Source organism: Erythrolamprus reginae, chromosome 2 (genome assembly GCF_031021105.1).
Source record: "Erythrolamprus reginae isolate rEryReg1 chromosome 2, rEryReg1.hap1, whole genome shotgun sequence".
Classification (NCBI taxonomy): Eukaryota; Metazoa; Chordata; class Lepidosauria; order Squamata; family Dipsadidae; genus Erythrolamprus; species Erythrolamprus reginae.
The window spans coordinates 85,748,352-85,775,890 of NC_091951.1; the positions used below are offsets into that span (position 1 = coordinate 85,748,352).

Sequence of the window (27,539 nt, forward strand, 5' to 3'; positions counted from 1 at the left end):
AACATGTATGCTGATAAATGATTTAGACATTATATATGGTATCTGGGAAATGCATTTGAAAAGAGAAATATGGCAATGAACCATACATTTAGCCACTTGGTTGTTGACATTCAGTGAGAAGGTAGATTTTCCCCATTTTCTACCCCATTTTGTATTTACATCCTTGACTGGCTTTGACTCCTCTGCTTCTTTCATTGTAACTTATTTTTATTTCAGGGGAATCTCTCTCTCCCTCCTTCTCTCTCTTTCTCTCCCTTCCTGTCTCTACTCACCTTCCTCTGTCCTTCTCTTTCTCTCTATGATTGCCTAAGCCAGAATAGGCAAGTTAAACGTTACAGTATTTGCAGATATTTTATCCAGACATTTAAGAAGTTAACACAACCTGAGGTACATATTGTCCTGTCCAGTGTGCCTAATTATGAATACAGAGATTATGGGCCTTAAAAAGAAGTTTGAATAGAAAAATCTGAATGCATGCAGATTGGTCTGCTACATACTGCTAATTGCAGGAGATTTTGGAAGGAGTTTTGTCTGATCAGAGAACATGACTTTGTTCATTGAAAAGAAATAACTTTCTCTTGTCCCTTCAGCAGCAGCAGAGGTCATGTGATCAAGTAGCCTGGAGAGGGTTTTTTTTTGTTGGACCCTTCTGTCCTTATACCTGGGGAAGAGAGTACATGATCCAATTATTCAAATTGCCAGAAAAAATTTAAACAGTGGAAACGTAACCAAGGTTATGAAGTGATTTATACACTGTATTTTAAAATAAAGAATCAGTTCCCAGTCCAAAGCTTTACTGCATTTTAAAATATTTTTTTAGCTATTGAACTCCATAATTCTAAGGATAATGATCTTTCTTACATTTGGCATGTTGGCTAAGAATTCAGGAAATTAAAGTCCAACTCATCTCCACTTCAAGCAATCTCTATTCTCTGATGGTTTAGGTAAGCCACATTGCTAGACTTGCAAATGAGTGGAAATAAATGAGTGGCTATTCTAAGTCTACTGAGAGTTATCCCAGATGCAATGGCCTATGATAATCATTTACAGAAGTGATTAATTCATGCCAGAATTTCACCTATTCCTATTCATCACTCGGGGCTTGTATTGTAAGATTAGAAATCAGCAAGCAAGATTAGAAACGCAGTTACATTTTGGTTTACATTTATCAGAATAGAATGGGGGTATCAGATCTGGGCTAAAAAAATATGGACAGGTAGAAATTGAAAACATAATATGAAGTTTCTGTAAAATGCTAATTAGAATTTTAAACTTATACATTCAAAGAATTACATGGATATGCACTTTCTCTGTTAGAAAGTAGTTTTCATTTAATTAAATCTAACTTATTAGACAATAAGTACATATAGAATTTGATGACTATGGTTTCTTGCAAGTCACAGCTATTTTTCTCTAGAAAATAGATTTACTTACATTGTCATTTTCAAAAATACTGATGTCTAGCAAAATGAGGGAATGGCCATACTATTTTTCATATCCTGGTCACGGCTCCTTAGTAAGATCCTTTGGGACTGTAGTATTCATTAAATACTAATCCTGGATTGATTTAATGCACAAAGAAGGAGTATGAATTATACTAAGTATGTTTAAGATCACAGAATTGGAAATCTTATTAAGTAAAGAAAAAAAGAAATATTCCAGTCTAAAATAATTTAGCATAGAAGTATGGTATAATTTTAATATTTTATAGATTCTGAAAGGGAATTGAGCGTTAAGTAAATCCAGCTTTTTCAGAATAGATAAAAATATGTTTTAAATGGAAATGGATTAGGAAAATAGAAATTCATCTCTCCTTTTTAAAAAAAAGTAATATGCAATTTTATTGTTTGCTTTTATTTCAAAAGTTATGTGAAATCCATCACTTCAATGATTTTATTTCATGTTTTCCAATCTCTATGGTTTCCCTTTCCGACTGTTGTTTTTCTTTCCTTATCTGTGTTTCCTATCTTTCCTGTGTGTGTGTTCAATAAGGAAGCGACCTCAAAGCAGGAAAAAGATGTGTCTGAAATTCTGTGAGCTATCAAAGTTTTCTTTCATAATTTCCTTAATAGAAAGCCTACAGTTTTATTTAGTTCTTCCAATTTCAGTTTATGAATAAGGAGGCATAAAGAGGATCATATAGATGTTTTGAATATATAAAATACATTTAGTATATGAAATAATTGATTTAACATTGCCCAGGTTATCTCTAGTGAGTAATTTCACTAGATCTTTAGTAGATGCCTTTTCTGAAGAAGTCTTAGTTGCTTTATCAGTGGGTGAAACCATTTTTCATGTTACTTATCTATGCATTTCTCATGCACTTCTAACACAAATATTCACTTCATTATTTGTATTAATAGTAACTGCTGGGTTGTGGGAATAACGACAGGAAACAGACTTCAAGGGATACTTTTTAAATTTCTAAGATGCTGATGAACATAAAGTTGTTTCAGTTGTACAATGAATACCAAGTATGCTATTGATAAAAAGTTGCAACACTCATTGAGTTATTTTATATGTAAAAGGTTTAGATCTTTAAGCTTAATACTTAATACTGTATTCTCTGCTGCATTTATTATTATTTATGATTGTTAAAGAATAGAAATGGGAGAAAGGAGAAAAAAAAGATACTGCATGGAAAAAGCACATTTTACTTGTTTTGGATTAAGTGTCTGGGTCATTCCAAACTATTGTGGTTTGTTAATCATGTTATGTTTGCTAGAGGTGAAGTCTGAGTCTTGCCATGCATTCATTGATGATCTTAGCAATTGTTCTTACTTTTGGTGTTTTTTACTTTGGAAAGAAGCAATTGAGGAAGGAGGGAGGGAGGGAGGAAGCAAGCAAGCAAGCAAGCAAGAAAGAAAGGATGGACTGGGCTCTTCCACCTGTGGTTGTGGATTTTACTCTAAACTTAAAGAAAGAAAGCCAAAATTTTCTAGGTCCAAGAAAATCTTCTAAGACCCCAAATGACTGCAGCTTAGTTATTTTGGATATCAGGTCCCCTCAATGATTTTCATTCATTTTTTAATTACAGTGATCCCTCGATTTTCGCGATCTCGATCTTCGCGAAACGCTATATCGCGATTTTTCCACCTGATGACGTCACTCTCTTCCTTCCTTTCTCATCTTTCTTTCTCTCTCTCTTTCTCTCTCTTGCTTCTTCCTCTCTCACACTCTCTTCCTCCCTCTCTCATCTCTTTCTTTCCTTCTCTCTCTTTCTCTATCTCTCCCCCTCTTGCTGGCGGGCGGCGGGCGGCGGGCGGGCGAGCGGGGGCATCAGCGAGGAGCCGGGGTTTCCCCTTTGTGTGGGCGGCTGGGAAACCCCGATCTTCGTCTGCTCACTGCTGCTGCGCCGAGCAGATCAGCTGCTGGGCGGCCGAAGGAACCTTCCCTGGGTCTTCCCCCTCTTGCTGGCGGGCGGGCGAGCGGCGGGAATCAGCGAGGAGCCGGGGTTTCCCCTTTGCGTGGGTGGCGGGGAATGCAAACTCCACCATCTACGCATGCGCGGCCATAGAAAAAAAGGGCGCGCATGCGCAGATGGTGTTTTTACTTCCGCAACCCTACATCACGAAAAATCGATTATCGCGAGGGGTCTTGGAACGGAACCCTCGCGATAATAGAGGGATCACTGTATAGAAATACTGATTCAATATACAGTATCTAAATATTGTCAAATAGTTGATTACTCATGTCAATCATCAGGATCTCACAAATCAGCCACTATAGAACCAATCCCCTATACTAATGTAATTTATGTATTTATTCATTCTTCCTTTCTTTCAATTTCCAGTCCATCTAGTTCCAAAAAATATTCCCACCATGTATTAATGTTTTAATGTGTGTGAAAGAAAAGTTTAATTTAAATACTTTCTAGTCAGAATAGATTTTTATTACTTTTATTTCATGTCATTCTTCTTTGTGCAAAAATCAAGGTTACGATATTTAATAGATAAATGTTATCCATTAATAATATGTAGTTGGACATCAAATTTTAAACAGTATGTCCAGCAGGTCACATCTGATCAGCTTTTTCTGGTGTTGGAAACTAAGCATTGGTTAGAGACTGAAAAAGGCTGTCACATAATAACAGATTAGCCTAAACCCTAAGAATTAAACAACACCCCCCCACACATATTGACAAAAGAAAGTGATAATGTAGACATGTCCATAAAGCTACCAGGAGACAAGCCTTAGTCCAAAGAAACTTCATATTTACATATGGATTCTACCGATGAATGACAAAGGGGAAGTGTTTTTTCCAAGGTCTTTTGTGCTGAAACAGGCACCCAATATATAGCAGGCATATTTTTTTTAAAAAAATTTAAAATCTATTGTAAAAAGTCATATGATCAGTAAACTAAGATTTTTAAAAATCAGGTGATAGCCCTAACAACCACTACTTTAATTTGAATGTCCTTGACTAGTTTACATTCTGCACTATGTCAACTGGTTCCATGATGTGATCAGTTGTTTGCTACTGGTTCTATGGAACTGGTGTGAACCTGGAGGAACCCACCTCTGATATAGTGTCTACCAAATGGATTTGACACACAATCAAACCTCTTGTTATGTCCCAGTGATGGTCCAAAATACATATTTCTTTCTCTTTTACTCACAGCTCAAAAACCACATTTGTATTTGTATTTACAGCTTAAAGTATATTTCCTGATTTGTCCACTTTCTTAACAGCCTTCAGCCAGATCATTCAGCACAGGTACCTCAGTAATATTATATTTGCTCTTTCTCTCTGTTTTTACTTGAGACACCACTTCCTTTTTCAGCTCAAAGCACCCTGAGTGTCGAGTGAGCAGGCATGGATATTTTATAAATTCCCACATGGTTTGTTTAATGAAAAGTATTGCTGTTTACAGATGCAGGTTTTAATCCTTTCTCTTTTAAAGTCTCCTCTTATCTGTTTTTCTACTACAATGATACCTCGTCTTACAAACGCCTCGTCATACAAACTTTTCGAGATACAAACTTGGGGTTTAAGATGTTTTTGCCTCTTCTTACAAACTATTTTTACCTTATAAATCCACCGCTGCCGCTGGGATGCACCACCTCTGGACTCCCGTTGCCAGCGAAGCATCTGTTTTTGCGCTGCTGGGATTCCCCTGAGGCTCCCCTCCATGGGAAACACCACCTCTGGACTTCCGTGTTTTTGTGATGCTGCAGGGGAATCCCAGCAGGGGAATTCCCGCAGCGCAAAAACGGGCACTTCCCTGGCAACGGAAGTCCGGAGGTGGGGTTTCCCAGCGAGGGGAGCCTCAGTGAAATCGCAGCATTGCAAAAATACAGAGGTCCGGAAGTGGAGTTTTGAGGACTTCGGTGTTTTTGCGATGCTGCGATTTCACTGATGCTCCCTTCACTGGGAAACCCCACCTCCAGACTTCTGTTGCCAGCGAAGCGCTCATTTTTGCGTTGCTGGGATTCCCCTGCTGGGATTTCCTTGCAGCATCACAAAAACACGGAAGTCCAGAGGTGGGGTTTCCTATGGAGGGGAACCTCAGGGGAATCCCAGCAGCACAAAAACGGGCACTTCGGCTGGCAAAAGGGGTGAATTTTGGGCTTGCACGCATTAATCGGTTTTCCATTGATTCCTATGGGAAACATTGTTTCGTCTTACAAACTTTTCACCTTAAGAACCTCATCCCGGAACCAATTAAGTTTGTAAGACAAGGTATCACTGTATCAGATTTCTTTTTTTAAAAAATGGAGCTTGAGGGAAAAATTAAGAAAATAGAGGGCAAGAGATAAGTTTTTAACCTTTTTAAAGAAAAAAATATTAGACTAACAGATGTAATTATGTGCATTTGTAAACTGATTCGTTATCAGTTTCTTATGGAGGAATAGACTTAATAATGAACTATTATGATTATATCCCAATTTTCTTCACACTTATTACTAGACAGAAAATATTTCTTCCTTTTCTACTGCCCAGCTGCATTGTATAAACAAAATATATAATTGATAATAAATGATACTATGTTTGTAAGCCATATTCATTCTTGAGCAAAGGAACTTTGAGAAAGCTGCTGTTTTTAATTAAACTAAGCTAAGGACTAAGAACAGGAGGAAAATGCAATAAGAATGCTCTGTATTCAAATCCATATATTAACTGCTTGGAATATCTTAAAATGTATATTGGAATAGCAATTCAAGTAGGATTGCGATATCTAGACAGTATAAACTGACAATATAAGATTAATTAACTATAGTAGAAAATATTTGCGCAAAGACCAGATTGTGACCTGGAATTTACGTTAGTGATTTCCAAATTGTTCTCTGGAAGCCTGCTGGGTACCTTAGAATCTTATCTAAGTTTCTGCATTTAAAAAATTAGAAACAGCAGATGGGGCTGCCTGAAAAACAGCTTGATTATCTCTGTTCCACTCATGCTATAATATTAGACCCTCAGGGGGACATTTTTAGATAGACTGTTGCTGAAACCAAGCACAATTACTGGTGATATACTGATGATATACACAGAGATCACATCAATGCCCAATGCACCCTAAGGTGTGCAGAGTTTCCTTGGTAAGAAAAGTGAAATAACCGAGAAAAGCTATTGCACAAGGTGGTTCTGGAAACCAAAGGTGTAACGGCGCTATCTGAGCAGAAGGTTGAACAGATGCTCAGGGAAACAAAGTTCTAAATCCCATAGAAGTCTATGGAAAGCATACATTTTGACTGTCTTATGTTAAAGAATGCCAAGAAGAGATTTTGCATCCACAGAATGTACATAATAGAGAACTACAGTGGTACCTCATCTTACAAACGCCTCTTCTAACGAACTTTTCAAGATACGAACCTGGTGTTTAAGATTTTTTTGCCTCTTCTTCCGAACTATTTTCACCTTACAAACCCAAGCAGCTGCTGCTGGGATGAAGGGGTTTCTTTCCCCCCCCTTTTTTGAAGAAAGAAAAGGGAGGGGCAGCTTGGAGGAGTAAAGATTTTGCATGCTTGCAAAGGCACTGAAACTGTGTCTTTTTAAGAAAGAAAAGGGAGGGGCAGCTTGGAGGAATAAAGATTTTGCATGCTTGCAAAGGCACTGAAACTGTGTCTTTTGAAAAAAGAAAAGGGAGGGGCGCCCCCCTTGCCTTTCTTCCTTCCCACTCACCCTTTAGCCTAGCCTTGCTTCTTCCACCCGCCCCCTTTAGCTGCTCCTCCCTGCCCTCTGTTCGCCTCCCTTCTAAAGTTTGGGATTTTCCTGAAGGATTTGCACGGTACCACTGTATTAGATTTCTCAAGCAAATAGGAATCCTTAAAATGTACATACTTATTTTTCTATTATGGATAAGATTTACTTCCAAGCAGATAGCATCAAATGGCAGCCTTAGTCTACACCTCAAATGGATCTCTGGAGAAATGCAGTCTGATTTTCAATCTGGGGTAAAAGTAAAATTTTATCTATTGGGTTCCAAAAGATTTGCACAATTTTCTTTTATTTGTATATTGATTTATGGATTAATGCATTAGAAGTAACATACCATTTCAAAAGTAATGTACCATGATCCATATAAAGACTTCAACAGACAAGGAATGAAAATATTTAGGAAGTCAAGAAGAAGAAGAAATGACTTTTTTCTTTTCATGTTTATTATCTGAATCATATGTTTCATGCTAGACATCTTGGCTCCAATCAGACAAGCTATGTTTGGAGTTTGAATGAAACAATCTGAAATATTAGTTATGTATCTAAGAAGGTTATTTCTAAGAAGAATATACTTATGAATGACTGATGAGGTTACAAAAGCTAATATGTACATGATTACATTATCTGGCTAATTATATTATCTGGCCTTCAGAGTAATAAAATGTTTGTTTAGATTCTAATTTTGATGCTAGTGTGTTTGAGATATTACTGAAAACTAATTTAAAAAGTGGGAGTTTATCTGTAAGTCATTAGGAATTGAACTTGACTTCATGGCATCCAACAAATTAATTAATCTTAATCTGAGCAGAGTCAGGTTACAAGCGGTGTGCCACAAGGGTCTGTTCTGGGTCCTATTCTTTTTAATATGTTTGTGAGTGACATAGGGGAAGGTCTGGTAGGGAAGGTTTGCCTATTTGCCGATGACTCTAAAGTGTGCAATAGGGTTGATATTCCTGGAGGCGTCGGCAATATGGTAAATGATTTAGCTTTACTAGATAAATGGTCAAAGCAATGGAAACTGCAGTTTAATGTTTCCAAATGTAAAATAATGCACTTGGGGAAAAGGAATCCTCAATCTGACTATTGTATTGGCAGTTCTGTGTTAGCAAATACTTCAAAAGAAAAGGATTTAGGCATAGTGATTTCTGACAGTCTCAAAATGGGTGAACAGTGCAGTCAGGCAGTAGGGAAAGCAAGTAGGATGCTTGGCTGCATAGCTAGAGGTATAACAAGCAGGAAGAGGGAGATTATGATCCCGCTATATAGAATGCTGGTGAGACCACATTTGGAATACTGTGTTCAGTTCTGGAGACCTCACCTACAAAAAGATATTGACAAAATTGAACGGGTCCAAAGACGGGCTACAAGAATGGTGGAAGGTCTTAAGTATAAAACGTATCAGGAAAGACTTAATGAACTCAATCTGTATAGTCTGGAGGACAGAAGGAAAAGGGGGGACATGATCGAAACATTTAAATATATTAAAGGGTTAAATAAGGTCCAGGAGGGAAGTGTTTTTAATAGGAAAGTGAACACAAGAACAAGGGGACACAATCTGAGGTTAGTTGGGGGAAAGATCAAAAGCAACATGAGAAAATATTATTTTACTGAAAGAGTAGTAGATCCTTGGAACAAACTTCCAGCAGACGTGGTAGATAAATCCACAGTAACTGAATTTAAACATGCCTGGGATAAACATATATCCATCCTAAGATAAAATACAGAAAATAGTATAAGGGCAGACTAGATGGACCATGGGGTCTTTTTCTGCCGTCAGACTTCTATGTTTCTATGTTTCTATTAAATTCCTCTACAAAATTCATTTAAACTAGTATCAGTAGAACATGCAAAGCAAATGGAAATAAAATGCTCTTGTAATAAAATAGCCATACATAAATCTAAAATGCTGCACAATGCAGTTTCATAGTTCACATATTCCAGTGTTCCAGTTCCTCACTAAGTGACTACCTTTGGAACTGGCTGCTAAGTGGAAAAATCATATGACCACAATGGGTTAACAATCTTACTTCCCCTTCAGTCATCAAGAAGCCATGAGGTCTAAGCAAAAGATCATATGACCACGGATTATGATTTTACTTCCATCTTCTCTATTAACTCTGCTTCTCACAAGTCAAAGAGTCACTAACATGGACTATGGTTAACAGTCATATATCTGTAATTCTCTATGCTGTCAGGATTATAACCAATGCGCTAATAAAAGCAGGAGCTTCAAGCCAATCTCAGAACCTATTTGAGATTACATCCCACTGAAAGCAGTAGTGCACACAGTTTAGGTAAATTGAAGAGAATCCTGCATAGGTTGCATATATCAGGTATAGTGAAGTAGGTGTCACAAATCCCAGCGACCGATAAGGTCCCACAGAGTTGGCCTTCTCTGGGTCCCGTCGACTAAACAATGTCGTTTGGCGGGCCCCAGGGGAAGAGCCTTCTCTGTGGTGGCCCCGGCCCTCTGGAACCAATTCCCCCTGGAGATTAGAATTGCCCCCACCTTCCCTGTCTTTCGTAAACTACTCAAGACTCATTTATACCGCCAGGCATAGGGGAGTTGAGATATTCCTTCCCCCTAGGCCATTACAAGTTATGGATGGTATGTCTATGTGTATGTTTGGTTTTATAATAAGGGTTTTTAGTTGTTTTATTATTGGATTGTCACATGCTGTTTTTATCATTGTTGTTAGCCGCCCCGAGTCTACGGAGAGGGGCAGCATACAAATCCAATAAATAATAATAATAATAATAATAATAATAATAATAATTATTATTATTATTATTATTATTATTATTATTATTATTATTATTATTATTATTCCAAGTAGCACTTCTAACCAAGTCCATCACATGCTCCGTAGTAGCACACATGGCATACTGGGCATGCTAGTTCATTGACACATACATATGTACAACATAAGTGTGTGAAATATAATTTCACAGTCCCATCCACCCACAAAATAGTATCGCAAAAGAATAAAGTAAAGTAAAATCTGGCTTTTTAAAAGGTCTGCAATGTGTCCCAAAGGCATCTAAAATATGCCACATGATTCGCAGAACATATTAAGCTGAATCATTAGTATTGTACATTTATTCCATTTCCATTATGGAATTTGGAATTGTGTGTGAGGGACGTGGAAAGGACAGTAATTCTTTCCAGCTTTTCATTGGAAATTACTTCCTTTTTCTTGAAGATGGAGACCACCTGTCACTTCCAGGCCCCTTTTTTGCAGTCCCCAAGACTCCTAGAATAGAGCCTGGCTAACTGAAGAATAGAGATTGTGAATGCTTTTGGTCCAATTTTTAGCAAGAAATAAAAGGATTTTTAAACAAATCTTTGGAAAGGCTGGTTGTACCCAAGAGAACCTATTTAAAACAGAAAACACCAAAGCAAAAGAAACCAGAGATATTCGTTCTGGGGAACATTCATGGGGAGGGATGTCAAAAAGTCAATATATTGCGGTCATGACTACGCCTAGGTGCTTGGATTTCTCCCTGCAGTTCTTCATTATAAAAAATCAATTTGGAATAAATGCATGCAGTTCCTCTAGCAAAGAATCCCTGCCCCTGCATTAGGATGATAGGCATGTCATTCCTGGCACAAACGACTTTGTGGTGTGATATTTTTTTTCAGTACTGCAGAGAGAAGGGAAAGGGTTAGCCTTGATTGTGTTCATGCCACTTTGTCCCATGAATATTAATCGTCTGAGGCATTAACATCAAAATTCCTTATGCTTCCAGTCTTGAATAATTGCTACCACTATTTACTCTGGCTAATGTGAATGATTATGCAGTATAACAATCTGGTTATTCTCCCACCCTTCTATTCTCCCACCCTTGTATCTCAATTTCGCATTTAACTTTTAGAACAAATGTGAATAATTGCCGTCTTAAAAAAAAAAAGAATTTGATCTTTTCTAAACAGGAAGCTTTGAAATAATGTATACAATGATGCTTGAAAGTAACTTTTTTAGTAAAATGCACAACCTTGCTCTTAGAATAAGGGACATTCAGTCGAAGCAGTACCAAAAATTGGACATCTGAGCTGTTTATCTATTATTGCCTCATCCTTTCTTCATCCTCCAACAGCCTGAATTAATTCTTAGAAACATAGAAGATTGACGGCAGAAAAAGACCTCATGGTCCATCTAGTCTTCCCTTATACTATTTCCTGTATTTTATCTTAGGATGGATATATGTTTTTCCCAGACATGTTTAAATTCAGTTACTGTGGATTTACCAACCACGTCTGCTGACAGTTTGTTCCAAGCATCTACTACTCTTTGAGTAAAATAATATTTTCTCACGTTGCTTCTGATCTTTCCCCCAACTAACCTCAGATTGTGCCCCCTTGTTCTTGTGTTCACTTTCCTATTAAAAACACATCCCTTCTGAACCTTATTTAACATATTTAAATGTTTCGATCATGTCCCCCACTTTCCCTTCTGTCCTTCAGACTATACAGATTGAGTTCATTAAGTCTTTCCTGATACGTTTTATGCTTAAGACCTTCCACCATTTTTGTAGCCCGTCTTTGGACCTGTTCAATTTTGTCAATATCTTTTTGTAGGTTAGGTCTTGAGAACTGAACACAGTATTCCAAATATGGTCTCACCAGCACTCTATCTAGCGGGATCACAATCTTCCTCTTCCTGCTCTTAGCAAAAAGGAGGAAGAGGTTTTCCAAAATAGTTCGCACCAGTGGGGAAAATGTTTAAATAAAGTGTTCAAGCCCTATTGGGCCTGTAACTCGTTAGGGATATGAACAGGATATGAACAGAGAAATTCTCATTCCTACCACTTTCCTTCACAGTTCTAAAATTTCTGCAGACTTCCAAAGTTTTCTTCATCTCTTTTTCTCTATTTCCATTCCAAAGTTCTATAAAGGAAGTCTAGGACAACTTGGCACAGCCAGCTCTCCACCGCTAAATTGCCCCTGCTCACTCACTGCTGCCAATTCATTGCAGGACAACTGAACATGGCCAATTTGCTGCGATGACAACTTGCCACAACTGGAGGGAGAGCTCGACAGGTGAGCAAGCATAGTGTAGAGCGGCAACAGCGGCTAGACGCTTCCCATTTTCGCACACATCATCAATGCTGCTGCTTCACTGAGCTCTGGGCAGTTTGGAGTTTGAGCCATTTGGGGCAGTGGCAGTGGGGAAGCAATGGAGACCAGGTGCATCCCATTTTCACAGACTCCACTCACCACTGTCACCGTTCTGGACTGTGCCCACCTGTTCACTCCACTCCTTTCCCAGCTCTCTGGCTGCCCACAGCAAGTTGTCTCCATGGCGAATTGGCCATGTTCAGTTATTCTGCAAAGACTTGACAATGGTGAGTTTGCAGAGGCGGCTTGATGGTGGCAAGCTGGCTGTGCAAACTGGCTATGCTGAGCTCTCCCATTCTGGAGATGCCAGGCTTTGAATTATTTAAATTAGCTTTTATCCCAGTTTTTCTTTCTCTTTACAAAGCATAGTAATAGAAAAAATTAGAGAAATAAACTAATGGAAGACTATGCTCTGAGTAACCAAATTTCAGAACACGTTAAGGAAAACTTTATAAACGCATTCCCCAGAACTATAGACCTTCTTGTCCTTTAATATCAGCATTTAAATTGGGTTCTCAAACTTTTTGCATTATAATACTATAAGTGTGACCCTGAGAATTTCCACTTTTTTGTGTGTAAAATCAAATAAGGTTCTAAGTAAATTATTGAAATTCCAAAGTGAATTCATTTCTATTAATTTTATATCATGTCAGAGCAGATGACAAGTATCACTGTCAAAAATACTATGATTTGACACTATAGATATAATCCATTCCTTTTCATTTCAGTGGCCCAGGCACTCCAGAGTTATGCTGTAACACACACATGCACGCATACACACACACACACACCGAGGGGTGTTAGGAGTGCCTTATCCCCACAGTATTTTTTTTCCAAAAGAGTAAGTCATGTGTCTACCAAGTGTGCTTTGAAATTGCTGGAATCATTCCCGAGTTATGCTGGGACATACATACACACACACTAAGATAGATAGGTAGGTAGGTAGGTAGGCAGGCAGGCAGGCAGGCAGGCAGGCAGGCAGGCAGGCAGGCAGGCAGGCAGGCAGGCAGGCAGGCAGGCAGACAGACAGACAGACAGACAGACAGACAGACAGATAGATAGATAGATAGATATGTGGCAGTCACGTTATGTAGTATTTTTATAGGCCTTTGAAAAATGTATGATGGATTTGTGCCGGTGTGTGTGTGTGTTCAAGGTGACATTGACTTCTGGTGAATGCCTTGCAGTTTTCTTGTCAAGATTTTGAAAGTGATTTGCCATTGCCTGTTCCCTAGGACTGAGAGAAAGAGACAGGTCCAAGGTCAAGCAGTTGGCTTTAGGCCAAAGGTGGAGGTCAGACTCACAGTCTCTCCATTTCTAATCTCCTTCTACCAAACTGGTTCTCACATATAATGGATCATTCTATTATCAAGGAAAACTGAAATCAGTGGTGTTATTTTTGTAGGAAAAGAATAGTTCTAAAAAGCAGGAAAAATTGTCTGGAGTATTGTGGCTATAAAAGTCAATATATATCCTGTTGGTCTAGACTCTAGTCACTTTAAATATGCTCACTAAGTTCAGCAAGCTGCATTTAATTTCCTGGTGCAAAACTGCCTAATTTGTCTATTTCAGATACTGTGCAGATTGAAAAGACAGGTTGAAAGTCTAGGATATTATTTATTACTGTGTAAAAAACTGAAAAGTTTGAACATATACATATGCTTTCTATCTGTGTATGTTTCTTGAGTCAGAAATAAGAAAAGGCACAAAAATCACTAAAATGCAACTATATGCTGTGTAGGGATGAAGCCATTCACTGTTTGAGCAATATTTACACTAGTGTTTATTAGTTTCAACTAAAAGGAAGATATGTTTTTGGGGAGGGGATTTGATAGGCCACACACAGAAACCATTCCAGTTTTATTACAAGAGCATTTTGAAAGTGGCTGGAATAAGCAAAGATGAAAGAGTGGATAAATTTCTACTAAAGGAGCTTTGCATTAAACAGGAGAGTGACAGATCTGTTCAGGTTTGGTGTTTAGGAGAAGCTGCCATTCTAGTTATGGCATTATTTAAATTATGTTAAATTACTTTCCAATTGATATATGGTCTGTCCTTTGGAGAATCAAACCAAAGACCCAAGATTTGGAAGGGACCTTTGGAGATCTTCTAGCCCAGTGATTTTCAACCTTTTTTGAGCCGCGGCACATTTTTTACATTTACGAAACCCTGGGGCACATTGAATGGGGAGGCGGCGGCTAAAAAAAGTTTGGACAAAAAAATTCTCTCTCTCTCTCTTCCTCCCTTTCTCTCTATTTCTCTCTCCCTCCCTCTTTCTCTCCCTTCCTCTTTCTTTCTCTCTCTTTCCATCCCTCTTTCTTTCTCTTCCTTCCTTCCTCTCTTTTTTGCTGTCTTTCTCTCTCCTTTCCTCCCTCTCTTTCTCTCTCTTTCTTGCTCTCTCTCTTTCTCTCTCTCTTGCTTTCTTTTTCTTGTTCTCTTTCTCTCTCTCTTGCTTTCTTACTCTCTCTCTCTTGCTTTCTCTCTCTTCCTTTCTTTCTCTCTCTTTCTCTCTCTCTTTCTCTCTCTCTTCCTTTCTTTTTCTTGTTCTCTTTCTCTCTCTCTTGCTTTCTTTCTCTCTTTCTCTCTCTCTTGTTTTCTTTTTCTTGTTCTCTTTCTCTCTCTCTCTTGCTTTCTTACTCTCTCTCTTCCTTTCTTTCTCTCTCCCTTTCTTTCTCTCTCTGAGCTTTGCAGCACACCTGGCCATGTCTCGCGGCACACTGGTTGAAAAACACTGTTCTAGCCCAGTGATGGTGAACCTTTTTTGCCTCAGGTGCCAAAAGACTGTGTGTGCATGTAATTGTGCATGCGTGAGTGCCCACACCCATAATTCATTGCCTGGGGAGGGCGAAAACAGCTTCCCCCACCCTCCAGAGGCCCTCTGGAGGCCACAAATGGCCTATTTCCTAACTTCTGGTGGACCCAGTAGGCTCACGTTTTGCCCTCCCCAGGCTCCAAAGGCTTCACTGGAGCCCGGAGAGGGTAAAACACCCACCCCCATCACCCCTGGAAGCCAAAAACACCCTCCCAGAGCCTCTTGTGAGCCAAAAATCAGCTGGCCAGCATACACGTGCATGTTGGAGCTAAGCTAGGGCAACAGATCAAGTGCCAACAGATATGGCTCTGCATGCCACCTGTGGCACCTGTGCCATAGGTTTTCCATCACTGTTCTAGCCCATCCTCCTACACAAGCAGGAGAGCCTGTACCATTCTGGACAAATGGCTGTCCAATCTCTTCTTAAAAACCTCCAGTGATGGAGTACCTACAACTTCTGAAGGCAACCTGACCAATTGTTCTCCCTGCCAGGAAACCTCTCCTTAGTTCTAAGTTGGAACTCTCCTTGATTAGTTTCCATTCATTGCTTCTAGTCCTGTCTCCAGGTGCTTTAGAAAATAGGTTGACCCTCCCCGTCACTTTATTATTTCTTCTCCATGCTTTCTCCACTTGGAGATTTTGGAAGGACTACAAACAACACATGATGCAGATGTCTGAAGTAGGCATCCCTTGGCAGATATCTTTGCTAATCACCCCAGATAGTCTGAGACCCTGTGAACACATGCACTTATTTATAAATACATTTTTTCATCCATGTTAACTCTTTTAACTTTAAGTGATAGAAGCTGTTTCTTCAAATTAATTGTAATTAAATGTTTTGGTGCCGTTGAAAAGAGCCTTAATTAAAAAGCAATTAGTCACAGACATTATATTGTTGTCCCAATCTATCAGTCACCTCTGTTTCCAAATTTTCTCTCACGCTTCCCATTATGTTCCTGAGGAAAGCGTTGAAATGAATAAAGTCTGTTGTTTGACATTCTCATAGTGTCCCTCTGTGAGGGAGATGGCCGGTTTCAAAAATTTGAGAAATAAATAAATAAATTCTCCATGGAAACCTTGGTACAAAGCATTGTACGACATATGCCCTTCCCAGGCTCCTAGGAGTGACCCTTCCTTCTTTTGCTATCCTTGTCTTTGCTACACACAGACATGCTGCTCCTCCAGTCTTCTTCACTGTTTATCATAAGTTCTCTGAATGCTAATGAAGAAGGGCCAAAGTAGAGGCTTCTGTGAGAACGGTTACGGGAGCACTTGTTTTTACATTTAAAGTAGAAAGTAAAAGCACTTCATTAAAACAAAACCACTCTCCTTCCTTTACAAGGAGAGTTTCAAGACAGAAAAGCATCTTCTCTCTCTGAAATATGTTGCCCAGGGGACACTTTTTCATTTGGTAGTAATCCAGAGCTCTGTGATTTATATTGACTGATTTGAGTGTATGGACAGGGTTAATGACTATTGTGAAGCCTGAATTTGACCTCAGAACTTCATATACAGTTTACATAAAACTATGTACAGTCTATTTGTTTTATTTATCTATATGTAAATAATTTACATCTTTATTAAGTTTTACAAATTATTTAAAAGTAAATAACTGAAAATGTTGTTATCTCCTATGTCTCCACAGGATCAGTTTCCTTTGAGCATGTTCAAATTTCTTTCTTGGAATGTTTCCCCCCCCCCCCCCCACCCTTTAAAGAGAAATTTTTTTAGAATCAACATTTTGCTCCTCTTATCCATGTTGAATAAATCTTGTAGAAAGAGATTTATCCACATTGGTTTAAAAATGTAGAATTCTTACCTCAGGATATAATTTGAGATGCCTAGTAAACAGGTATCTTTGAAATTTGAAATAATGTACTAGTAAAGTGTTCTGTCGAGCTCTCTGGTAGAATCCTCCCAAAAATGCAGAGATACAATTTCAGACACACACACGTTTGAAAAGTCAAAACAATGTTCTTTATACCGAAAATGCAAATAAACAGAGCACTCGTTTTGTATAGCAAAGAGCACTTTGTCTCCAAACAAATTGGTAATTTGTACAAGTCCCTTGTCAGTTCTGTGATACTTAGCTTGCAGCTGTGAGGCAATTCACAGTCCTTCTTCTTTCACAAAGTGAAACACACTTTGCTCTGGGTTAGTTTCAAAGCGGGGGGAAAATCAGCACACAAAGATCAAAGTCAGCAAAGCAGGCACGAAACACAAGGATCAGATAATCCTCCACAATGGCCAAACTCACAGGCCTGGTTATAGCACCCTCACTAATTACCACAGCCCCATCCAACCACAGGTGGCCTCATTTTCTTTGATAATAATCTCTCAGTTGTTGTTGCCTATGCATCGCTCTCCGCATGCCTGGCTGTATCATTAACTCTTGTTCTGAATCCAAGGAGGAGCTAGATAATTGATCTCCTTCTGAGCTGTCTGCCACACTCTCCTCCTCCCTGTCACTCATGTCTTCTTGGTCAGAGGAGCCTTCATCATCAGATTCCACCGGGGAGGGGCAAAACAGGCCTGCAGCATGTGGATGTCTCCCCCACATCCATAGTCCTTGGGGCAGGAGCTGAGCCAGAGCTAACCACAACAGTAAAGGATGGATCCAATTGAGCTAGTTATCATTAATTGTGAATACCAATAATAAATATTTTACCTGAGTTAGAACAACTGTATATTTTTACTTGTATTTACTAACCATCAACTTGAGATGGAAGAAATATTCATAGAATTAAATTTCAGGTTTCTGAATTGTAATCACAGATCACGTATATGTAAATTTGCTTAAACAATCCATAACATACTCTAGTTTTTGTTGTGATAGTATTTGTCTGTCCAGCATTTCTTTCAGACAGCCATGTTTTGAATTAATATATGAAACTACATTTCTAAACTGTCAGTTCGTTCACTTTCATATTGAGTAGATAAGTAACTCATTTAAAGGTAAGGGAAGAATCTTATATTATCTGGGTGAAGGAGATATATTCATACCTTGGCAGCAAGCATGCCTATCCTATAACTCACCCATTGAATAGACTCAAGCAACCTTATTTGATAGGGCATTTTAGGAGGACAGAAATAGGTGAGGTTTTTTTTTAGTTCTATGCAAACTGAGCAGAGTAATTCTTGTTTACCAAAGTTGTGCACATACAGAAACGTTTAGATTGAGATTATTTATGAATAACTACTCAGACACACACAGTTATACTAACTTGAATTAAAATTTAGCTTGAGAAATAACATAGTTCTATAAACAGTCTAAAGTCATACACACAATAAGTCAGAATAACAATCCAAATATTATCAAGTACATAGTCTTTCTTACCAGTTGTCTTTGTCATAACCAGCAAACAAAGATATCAAGCCTAAACACATTTTATATTTATTTATTTATTTTATTTATTTATTAGATTTGTATGCCGCCCCTCTCCGTAGACTCGGGGCGGCTAACAACAATAATAAAACAACATATAACAAGTCTAATATTTAAAATAACTAAAACCCCTTATTAAAAACCAAACATACACACAAATATACCATGCATAAATTGTATAGGCCTGGGGGGAAGGAATATCTCAATTCCCCCATGCCTGACGACAGAGGTGGATTTTAAGGAGCTTACGAAAAGTAAGGAGGGTGGGGGCAATCCTAATCTCTGGGGGGAGCTGGTTCCAGATGGTTGGGGCCGCCACAGAGAAGGCTCTTCCCCTGGGTCCCACCAGCCGACATTGTTTAGTCGACGGGACCCGGAGAAGGCTAACTCTGTGAGACCTAACTGGTTGCTGGGATTCGTGCGGCAGAAGGCGGTCCTGTAAATATTCTGGTCCGATGCCATGAAGGGCTTTATATTATTTTATACTTAACTACAATACAGAGAGATTGCAGAGCTAAGTTAACAGTGAGTAGCAAGACAAAGTGAAACAGAGGGTGACTCAGAGAAATAAGCTATAAACTCTAGCTTTGTGGCAGTCTGCAGCACCTGCAGCCAATATATTGCCAACCCAACAGTTATGGACAGAGTCCTAACACAAACTATAAAATCACAGGGATGGAAGAGACTTCTACTCCAAGTCTTTAAATAGCATTGTTAATGAAAGTGAAGTCACTTGATGGTAAAAAAAAAAATAGGCCAAACTTAAATTGTTATTGTCCTTGATTTGGATTTCTTGCTATTTGGTTTATTCATAATTGGTTTGTCTATTTTATTTTTTAGATCAGAAGTCTTAAAGTGCCCAGTTTCTTCACAAAGCAACTCGGAACAGAAGACAAATGTACCTCGGGAAGGACAAGATAGCTTATCACTTGCACAGCAAGATAGACGTTCACCAACTGGTGGTGCAGGAGTATTGGAAAATGGTAGGAAGGGAATAAAAAATCTTCATATTTAAACGTGTCAAAGGGTTAAATAAGGTTCAGGAGGGAAGTGTTTTTAATAGGAAAGTGAACACAAGAACAAGGGGACACAATCTGAAGTTAGTTGGGGGAAAGATCAAAAGCAACATGAGAAAATATTATTTTACTGAAAGAGTAGTAGATCCTTGGAACAAACTTCCAGCAGACGTGGTTGGTAAATCCACAGTAACTGAATTTAAACATGCCTGGGATAAACATATATCCATCCTAAGATAAAAATACAGGAAATAGTATTAAGGGCAGACTAGATGGATCATGAGGTCTTTTTCTGCCGTCAGTCTTCTATGTTTCTATGTTTCAGCTCTTATTACAGAGCACTTTAGTGGAAAAGAAACCTCTAAACATCAAGGGAGAGGATTCAAAGAGGGTAATTGGTGATACAAATAATGTCCACCAACCCCTCAAGAGTCTCAAGAATATGTTGACTATGTTTTTAAATTGTCTCATGCTATTATGGAAAACTTTATTATAGAAGCTGACTTTTCCCCCCTTTGAAAGGATTTTATAGCATTGAACATATGGTGCTTCAGCCAATACTATAAACACAACAATGTGATAAGACTTTCTAATAGGATAGCACACACTGCAAGGCTAATTTTAATTCATATATTCAGATTCATTTAATCTTCTCTTTGTAGCAGAACTAGAAAGATATAAAAATAGCTTTTGGATATATTTTTTTCTTTTTTAATCACAAATCAAAAAGGCACAGCAGTTTTGCTTTCTTTTGCCTTCATAGAATTGCCTGTAAAGGTGGATCAGCCATTGCAGGATAATAATTTTTTTAAAAGAGCTGTTGAGCACAAGCCATCAACTGAATTTAAATGGAAAAGTTTTACCTGGGTCTCTTAAAGGGACCAGGGTATCTTCCATTGTGTTCCGGCTTTAAAAATGGTCAGATTTAAGTGAGTAAGGATAATTGGTTAATCATTTCTGTACATTTAATCTTACGTAAACACCGCAAACCAAAGAGCCAGGGTGGCGCAGCAGGTAGAGTGCTGTACTGCAGGCCACTGAAGCTGACTGTAGATCTGAAGGTCAGTGGTTCAAATCTCATCACCGGCTCAAGGTTGACTCAGCCTTCCATCCTTCCGAGGTGGGTAAAATGAGGACCCGGATTGTGGGGGCAATAGGCTGGCTCTGTTAAAAAGTACTATTGCTAACATGTTGTAAGCCAGCCTGAGTTTAAGGAGAAGGGCGGCATAAAAATTGAATGAATACATGAATGAATACATGAATGAATACATGAATGAATACATGAATGAATACATGAATGAATACATGAATGAATGAATACATGCTTCTAACAAACATCCAAAAGGAGCATATGACAGAAGTTTTCTTTATAAGACCACAAGCAAAAATGGGGGGAAATATAGGGTAATCCCCCTACTTCCTTATGTGTACTTGTATGCACTTCCTATCACTTCACAGGGAGCTTTGATCTTATATAATTCACTTCTTTAAAGGCTTGTCTTTGGTTTCAGATGTGTGCATCTATGTACCCCAACAGCAGCAGTGTAATAGAACAGAACAGATTAGAACTGAATATAATTCTTTATTGGCCAAGTGTGATTGGACACACAAGGAATTTATCTTGGTGCATATGCTCTCAGTGTACATAAAAGAAAATATAGATTTGTCAAGAATCATGTGTACAACACTTAATGACTGTCATAGGGATCAAATAAGCAATGAGAAAACAATATTAATTAAAAATTTTATGATACAAGCAACATGTTACAGTCATACAGTCCTAAGTGGGAGGAAAAGGATGATAGGAATGATGGAAAAAACTAGTAGAAATAGAAGTGCAGACTTACTAAAAAGTTTGACAGTGTTGAGGGAATTATTTGTTTAGTAGAGTGATGGCGTTCATGAAAAAACTGTTTGTGTCTAGTTGTCTTGGTGTGCCGTGCTCTGTAGTGACGTTTTGAGGGTAGGAGTTGAAACAATTTGTGTCCAGGATGTGAGGGGTCAGTAAATATTTTCCCCGCCCTCTTTTCGACTCGTGCAGTATACAGGTCCTCAATGGAAGGCAGGTTGGCAGCAATTGTTTTTTCTGCAGTTCTGATTATCCTCTGAAGTCTGTGTCGGTCTTGTTGGGTTGCAGAACCAAACCAGACAGTTATAACTGACAGAATCCAGAAGCATTATCTCTGCTGTTGCATCAAATAACCACCAAATTTAAACTTAAGGTTTGATGTGGTTTAAACTAGGTCCAAAGCTTGTGCAAAAGCAACATTTTAAAAGAGATAATATTACACACACACCCTCCATCCCCTATTGTTTGCTTCTTAATATATTGCACAAATCCTGCAGTGACTGTGATTCTTACAGCTGGGTAGATACAGCATCTGCTTATTAATTAATCATTTGGGACAAATGATTATGTTCAAAGGAAAGCCTTGAAGTTGAAAGCTTATACAAAGAACATGGATATATGAGGCAACCATGCGTTTGAACTAATGCTGGGAAATAAGCATTTTACTAACAGTGGATTGTCTACTTCACTTAATTAGAGCTAACATTCCGCACACATACCCACACACACCCGCCCCAGTTTTGTTATTGTAGAAGAAAAGGACAACTTTGTTCACAAGACATTCTTTGCTAAGTTTGTCATCTAATGAGCATTTTCTTTATTTAGGGTTTTACCACAGTGCCCTCTGCTGGACCAAATGGAAAGCGTTCATAGCGTTAGAAGCAACAATATTCGTAGAGCAATAAGACCTGCTTGCAAATTGTATTTCTTGCTAGCATTGTTCACTCTCTTCTCAAATACCTAAAAGGGAGCCAACACAAAATAACACATCTTCTGATTCAAGAGGCAATGCCTCAGAAGGAAGAGCCACCTTTTAAAAAAATAAAATACAATCTTCCAGTGAAAGAGAGAGACTTTATTTTACAAAGACATTGGAAGAAAACAATCAACCAGCTTGAGCAGAAGTCTTTTTTAAAAGGCTGTGTTTTATACTCCTAGTACCACATAACAGTGATTAACAGAAAAAACTGACACCTCCGCTTGCAAAATAGCTGCTTGCAACAAATGTGTGAATAATAGCTAGCAGCAGTCTTTACAAATGCAGTTTGTGAAGAAATTTGTGTTAATAAAACAGACAGTTGTCTGAATTATTCAACCAATATTGCTCTCTCTTGCAAATGTACTCTGGAAATCTGATTGAAAAGACTGCCTTAGCCTAAAGCACTTCATTTTCTCTGTGTGAGTGTTTCAAGTACATGATATTAATGCTAAAATAAATCCTCTTTTCTCTGCCTACGTGCCATAAACAGCTGGTAGGAAAACAACATGAGATAGCCCCCTCAAGATCTTGTCACCATTATCCTTGCATCCTTATATCAAATCTTTTCCTAACTTTGCTTTTGATTCGCCATTTTCACCAAAAGATTGAAAAGCTCAACCTTTTCTTTTGTGTGTGGGGTGGTGGTGGTGGCATTAAGTCTCCACAGTTTCCTTTGGAAAGATTTCATAACTGGTTCAACATTGATTTCTTCCTAGGGCTGAGAGAAAGTGACTGATCTGGCTTTGTGCCTAAGGCAGAACTAAAACTCACAGTGTCCCGGTTTCTATCATAGTCCAAAGATTCCCAATCTTGGCAACTTTAAGACACATGAACTTCAATTCCCAGAATTTCTAGAAGTTCACGTGCCTCAAAATTTGTTTGTTTGTTATTTGTTTGTTTGTTTGTTTGTTTTGTCCAAAACACAATAATACACAATGAAGGTTATAGAGGATACAAAATATATCAAAGAAATAATAGGAGAGAAAATATAGGAATAAAATATATCAATGAGAGAATAGAAGAAAAGATATAGGGATTGAAGAGAAGATATAGGATATATAGAAGAGACAATAGGACAGGGGACGGAAGTCACGCTAGTGCGCTTATGCACGCCCCTTATTGACCTTTTAGGAATCTGGAGAGGTCAACCGTGGATAGTCTAAGGGTAAAATGTTGGAGGTTAGGGGATGACACTACGGAGTCCCATAATGAGTTCCACGCTTTGACACCTCGATTACCAAAGTCGTATTTTTTACAGTCAAGTTTGGAGCAATTAATATTAAGCTTGAATCTGTTGTGTGCTCTTGTGTTGTAGTGGTTGAAGCTGAAGTTACTAAGATTGGGAACTCCTGGTTTAACCTGATGCCTTAGCCACCATACCAAACTGCCTCTACCTTCTCTCCTTTGCTCCACCTTATGTTGAAACCAGGGGTGAAATGCTCCCGGTTCACTTGTGCCTGTCAGTACTTGGAGAGCCAGTCACGAAGGGAGCACGAGGCTCCGCCCACCCAGCTGGATGCCGCCAGTTGGGTCCTTTTACCCTCTGCGCATGCACAGAATACTTTGCGCATGAAAAGAGGGTAAAAGAACTCAAGTGGCGGCATCTTTCTAATAAAGAGACTATACAGTGTTCCCTCAATTTTCGCGGGTTTGAACTTCACGAATAGCCTATACCAGTTTTTCAAAAAATATTAATTAAAAAATACTTCGCGGGTTTTTTTCTATACCATGGTTTTTCCTGCCTAATGACATCATACGTCATCGCCAAACTAATAATTTTTGCAAATAAATCACACACACAAAAAATATTGTTAATAAATAATTATGTTTATAAATATCAGGATCATTAATTGTCTTATTCAATGGTGAGTACCAGTAATAATGGTGAGTAAATGGTTGTTAAGGGAATGGGAAATGGTAATTTAGGGGTTTAAAGTGTTAAGGGAAGGCTTGTGATACTGTCCATAGCCAAAAATGGTGTATTTACTTCCGCATCTCTACTTCGCGGAAATTAAACTTTCGCGGGCAGTCTCGGAACGCATCTCCCGCGAAAATCGAGGGAACACTGTATATACCTCTAACAATTGTTCTCCTTCTATCGATAAAGGTTATTCTCCTTAAGAAAGGGAACTTACCTCTTTATAGAGGATCAAACATAGATATTCTGCAAGACATGCATTCAAAGATAATACAGAGATTTGGGGTTTATATTACCCAAACCTAAATTCTACAGCCATAGAACACAAGCATAAATGTGAATTATAAATTACATAATTAGACATAGAGTGATCTATCCCTAATTTGCCTGATTATGAGGAGGACTAGCTCAAAGGTTGAGTTACTAATGATCACATAAAAAGTCAGGCAAATATATTTCAAAAAGAAGGAGAGAAATCTAGAAATGGTGCAGAGCAGTGGATAGGATCTTCAATAAGTAAGGTTGCAGTTTATCATATGGAAATGTGCCTGCTGAAAAAAAAATCACTTACAACTAATTAACATATTCTTGGGATTATTCTTTATTTCAATTTGTGGTAGAAAAATGGCATATGACATACGTCCAAATACTATGAAAGACATGCCACCTGTTGTTGATCCACATTTTCATCATATTTTGGTTCAAATTCAAGAGCCGGATTATCCACAGTTCAACCTATATGCAAATACGGTATATACATGATATATGTGTTCTTTAAAAAAGGTGTTACTATACATGCTCACAGATACGTAACTCCATCTACAGATAAGATGAACCTAATTTTGGTGTGTGTGTCTGTTGTAGCACCTAGAATTGTCAGTTCCTCTGCAAATATATATGGTACTTTCTGGCTTCCTGGATCATTGGAAATGGCTGTGGTGGAAGTGGGAATAAGGGGCAGATTTGTGCACGTGGATAAATGCACACTGTCCTATTGTTTCCATGGCCCAGAACTGGGCCATAGGCCACGGGTTTGAGAACTCATGATATATGATAGCAGTTGTCTATTTAAGATAGCAGTTGATGAAGAAGGAGATCCTTTTTTGTTTGGTAATGAATTACTATAGTACAGTGGTACCTCGGTACTCGACCACAATTCGTTCCAGAAGTGTGGTCGAGAACCGATTTGGTCGAGTACCAAATTTATTTATCCCATAGGAAATAATGGAAATGGATTTAATTGGTTCCCAGCCCCTGTTAACTCGCTGGGAACAAATTAAATCTATTTTCTTTATTTCCAATGGGATAAATAAATTCGCTACTCCAAGCTGCAGGAAAGGTGGGGGCTGCTGCAATCCCGGCAGTTTTGGGGGGCTCCTTTCCTCATTGCTTCCTTTTATTACCTGTAAGCAGCTTCAAAAACTTTCTCCTTCCCTGTGGCTGCAACAGCGGCGGCTTCCCTTCCAGTAGCAAGAGCGCCGGGAACATCACGTGATGAAGGGAAGCTGCTGGAGCCATCTCAGCAGTTGCTGCCGCTCCAGCAGCTTCCCTTCATTACGTGACTTCCCGGCGCTCTTGCTACTGGAAGGGAAGCCGCCGCTGTTGCAGCCACAGGGAAGGAGAAAGTTTTTGAAGCTGCTTACAGGTAATAAAAGGAAGCAATGAGGAAAGGAGCCCCCAGAAGCTGCCAAGATTGCAGCAGCCCCCACCTTTCCTGCAGCTTGGAGCTCTTAGAGAGCTCCTCAGCCCCCTGAAGCTGCCGGGATTACATTTCGGATAATGAACAAAATTTTCTCTGGCTGTTCGGTATCTAAATTTTTGTTCAGATACCGAAGCAAATTTTTGCCGAAAATTTTGTTCGTTATCCGAAATGTATGAGAAAGGAAGCGTTCAAGTACCGAGGTACCACTGTATTTGAATTTACTCTTCCAAAAATTGCGTTTTTCTTAAACAATAGATTAAAAAATGCTACTTGAATATGATGGCAATAGTGAATAGTCTTATTTGGTTATTGTTCTTTATTTCCAGTGGAAGATCAGATGTTTCGTTCTGTGGAAGGCCAGGCTGCATCGGATGAAGAGGAAGAGAAATGGATAGGTGACAAGCAATCCCAGATGGCTGAAGTAAAGAAACTTTTAGCTAGATTCCCTTGTTGCAATAGCGGGTATGTCTGAGTGTCTATGTGAAGTCATACTTGCAACTTTCGTTTTGACTGTTTTTTTCTGAAAATGCTGTTGTGTGAGATAGCAAAAACATTATAGCTAGACCAGCTTTGGAATGTGTAATATGATTATGCAGATAGTTAGAAACATAGATTGATGGCAGAAAAAGACATTTAGTCTGCCCTTATTCTATTTTCTGTATTTTATCTTAGGGTGGATATATGTTTATCCCAGGCATGTTTAAATTCAGTTACTGTGGATTTACCAGCCATGTCTGCTGAAAGTTTGTTTCAAGCATCTACTACTCTTTCTGTAAAATAATATTTTCTCATGTTGCTTCTGATCTCCCCCCCCACACACCAAAATCAAGATAGTTCTTGTTCAGCCACCACTTGTTCAGCCACTGCTAAAATTAGAACAGTGATGAATGGGGGAATTACTTCTAGTTGTGGCCATCGCAGTATATCTGTGGTCATATGATTGTGATTTGGGTGCTTGACAACCAGCTTGCAATCACAACAATTGCAGCCCCTGTAGTCATGTGATCATCATTTATTAACTTCAACTTCAGAAAAGCAAAGTCAATGGGGAAGCTGGCTGGGTGTGTGTGTATGTCACAGGTGTCAATCAAATGACCACAAGATATTACAAATGCATAGGACACACCTAACAACAGTAAATGCTGTTGTAAGTCAACATGACGTCACACTTTATAATCATGTCACTTAGCAGCAGACTTGCTGGTCCCAATTACTGTTGTTTGGAGAACACTTACCTGTATGGAGTAGGCATATGTAAGATTTATTAGTAATTGTCCCTTTTTAATGCTTGTGCCTTCAAATCATTGTTGACTGCAGGTGACTTTCTCTACAACTTCCTTGGCAAAATTTTGGAAGTGATTTATTCATTAAACCAATTTATATAGCCGTCCATATTAGGAAGTTTGACATCCTAACATCTTAATGTTGCATATCATTAGACTACTAGGATGGAGAAAAACAGTGACCAGAATTTCTCTCTCTCTAGATGTGATGACACAACGTTGAAGCAGCTGCAGTCATCCTTTGGAAGCCTCAGTAGCTGTGGCCATGAAAATTCGCTTGTGGAATTAGTCCAACAACTCTCAAAATTGAAAGAAGA

General features: G+C 38.7%; 1 protein-coding gene across 1 annotated transcript in view; it reads left to right on the plus strand.

The window, feature by feature from the left end:
- EFCC1 (EF-hand and coiled-coil domain containing 1) overlaps window positions 1-27,539 on the plus strand; it is a 77,039-nt gene that overhangs the window by 24,333 nt on the left and 25,167 nt on the right. The window contains 3 exon segments of the mRNA XM_070735771.1: window positions 19,316-19,458; window positions 26,266-26,401; window positions 27,426-27,538. Coding sequence (XP_070591872.1) covers window positions 19,316-19,458; window positions 26,266-26,401; window positions 27,426-27,538 — 392 coding nt within the window.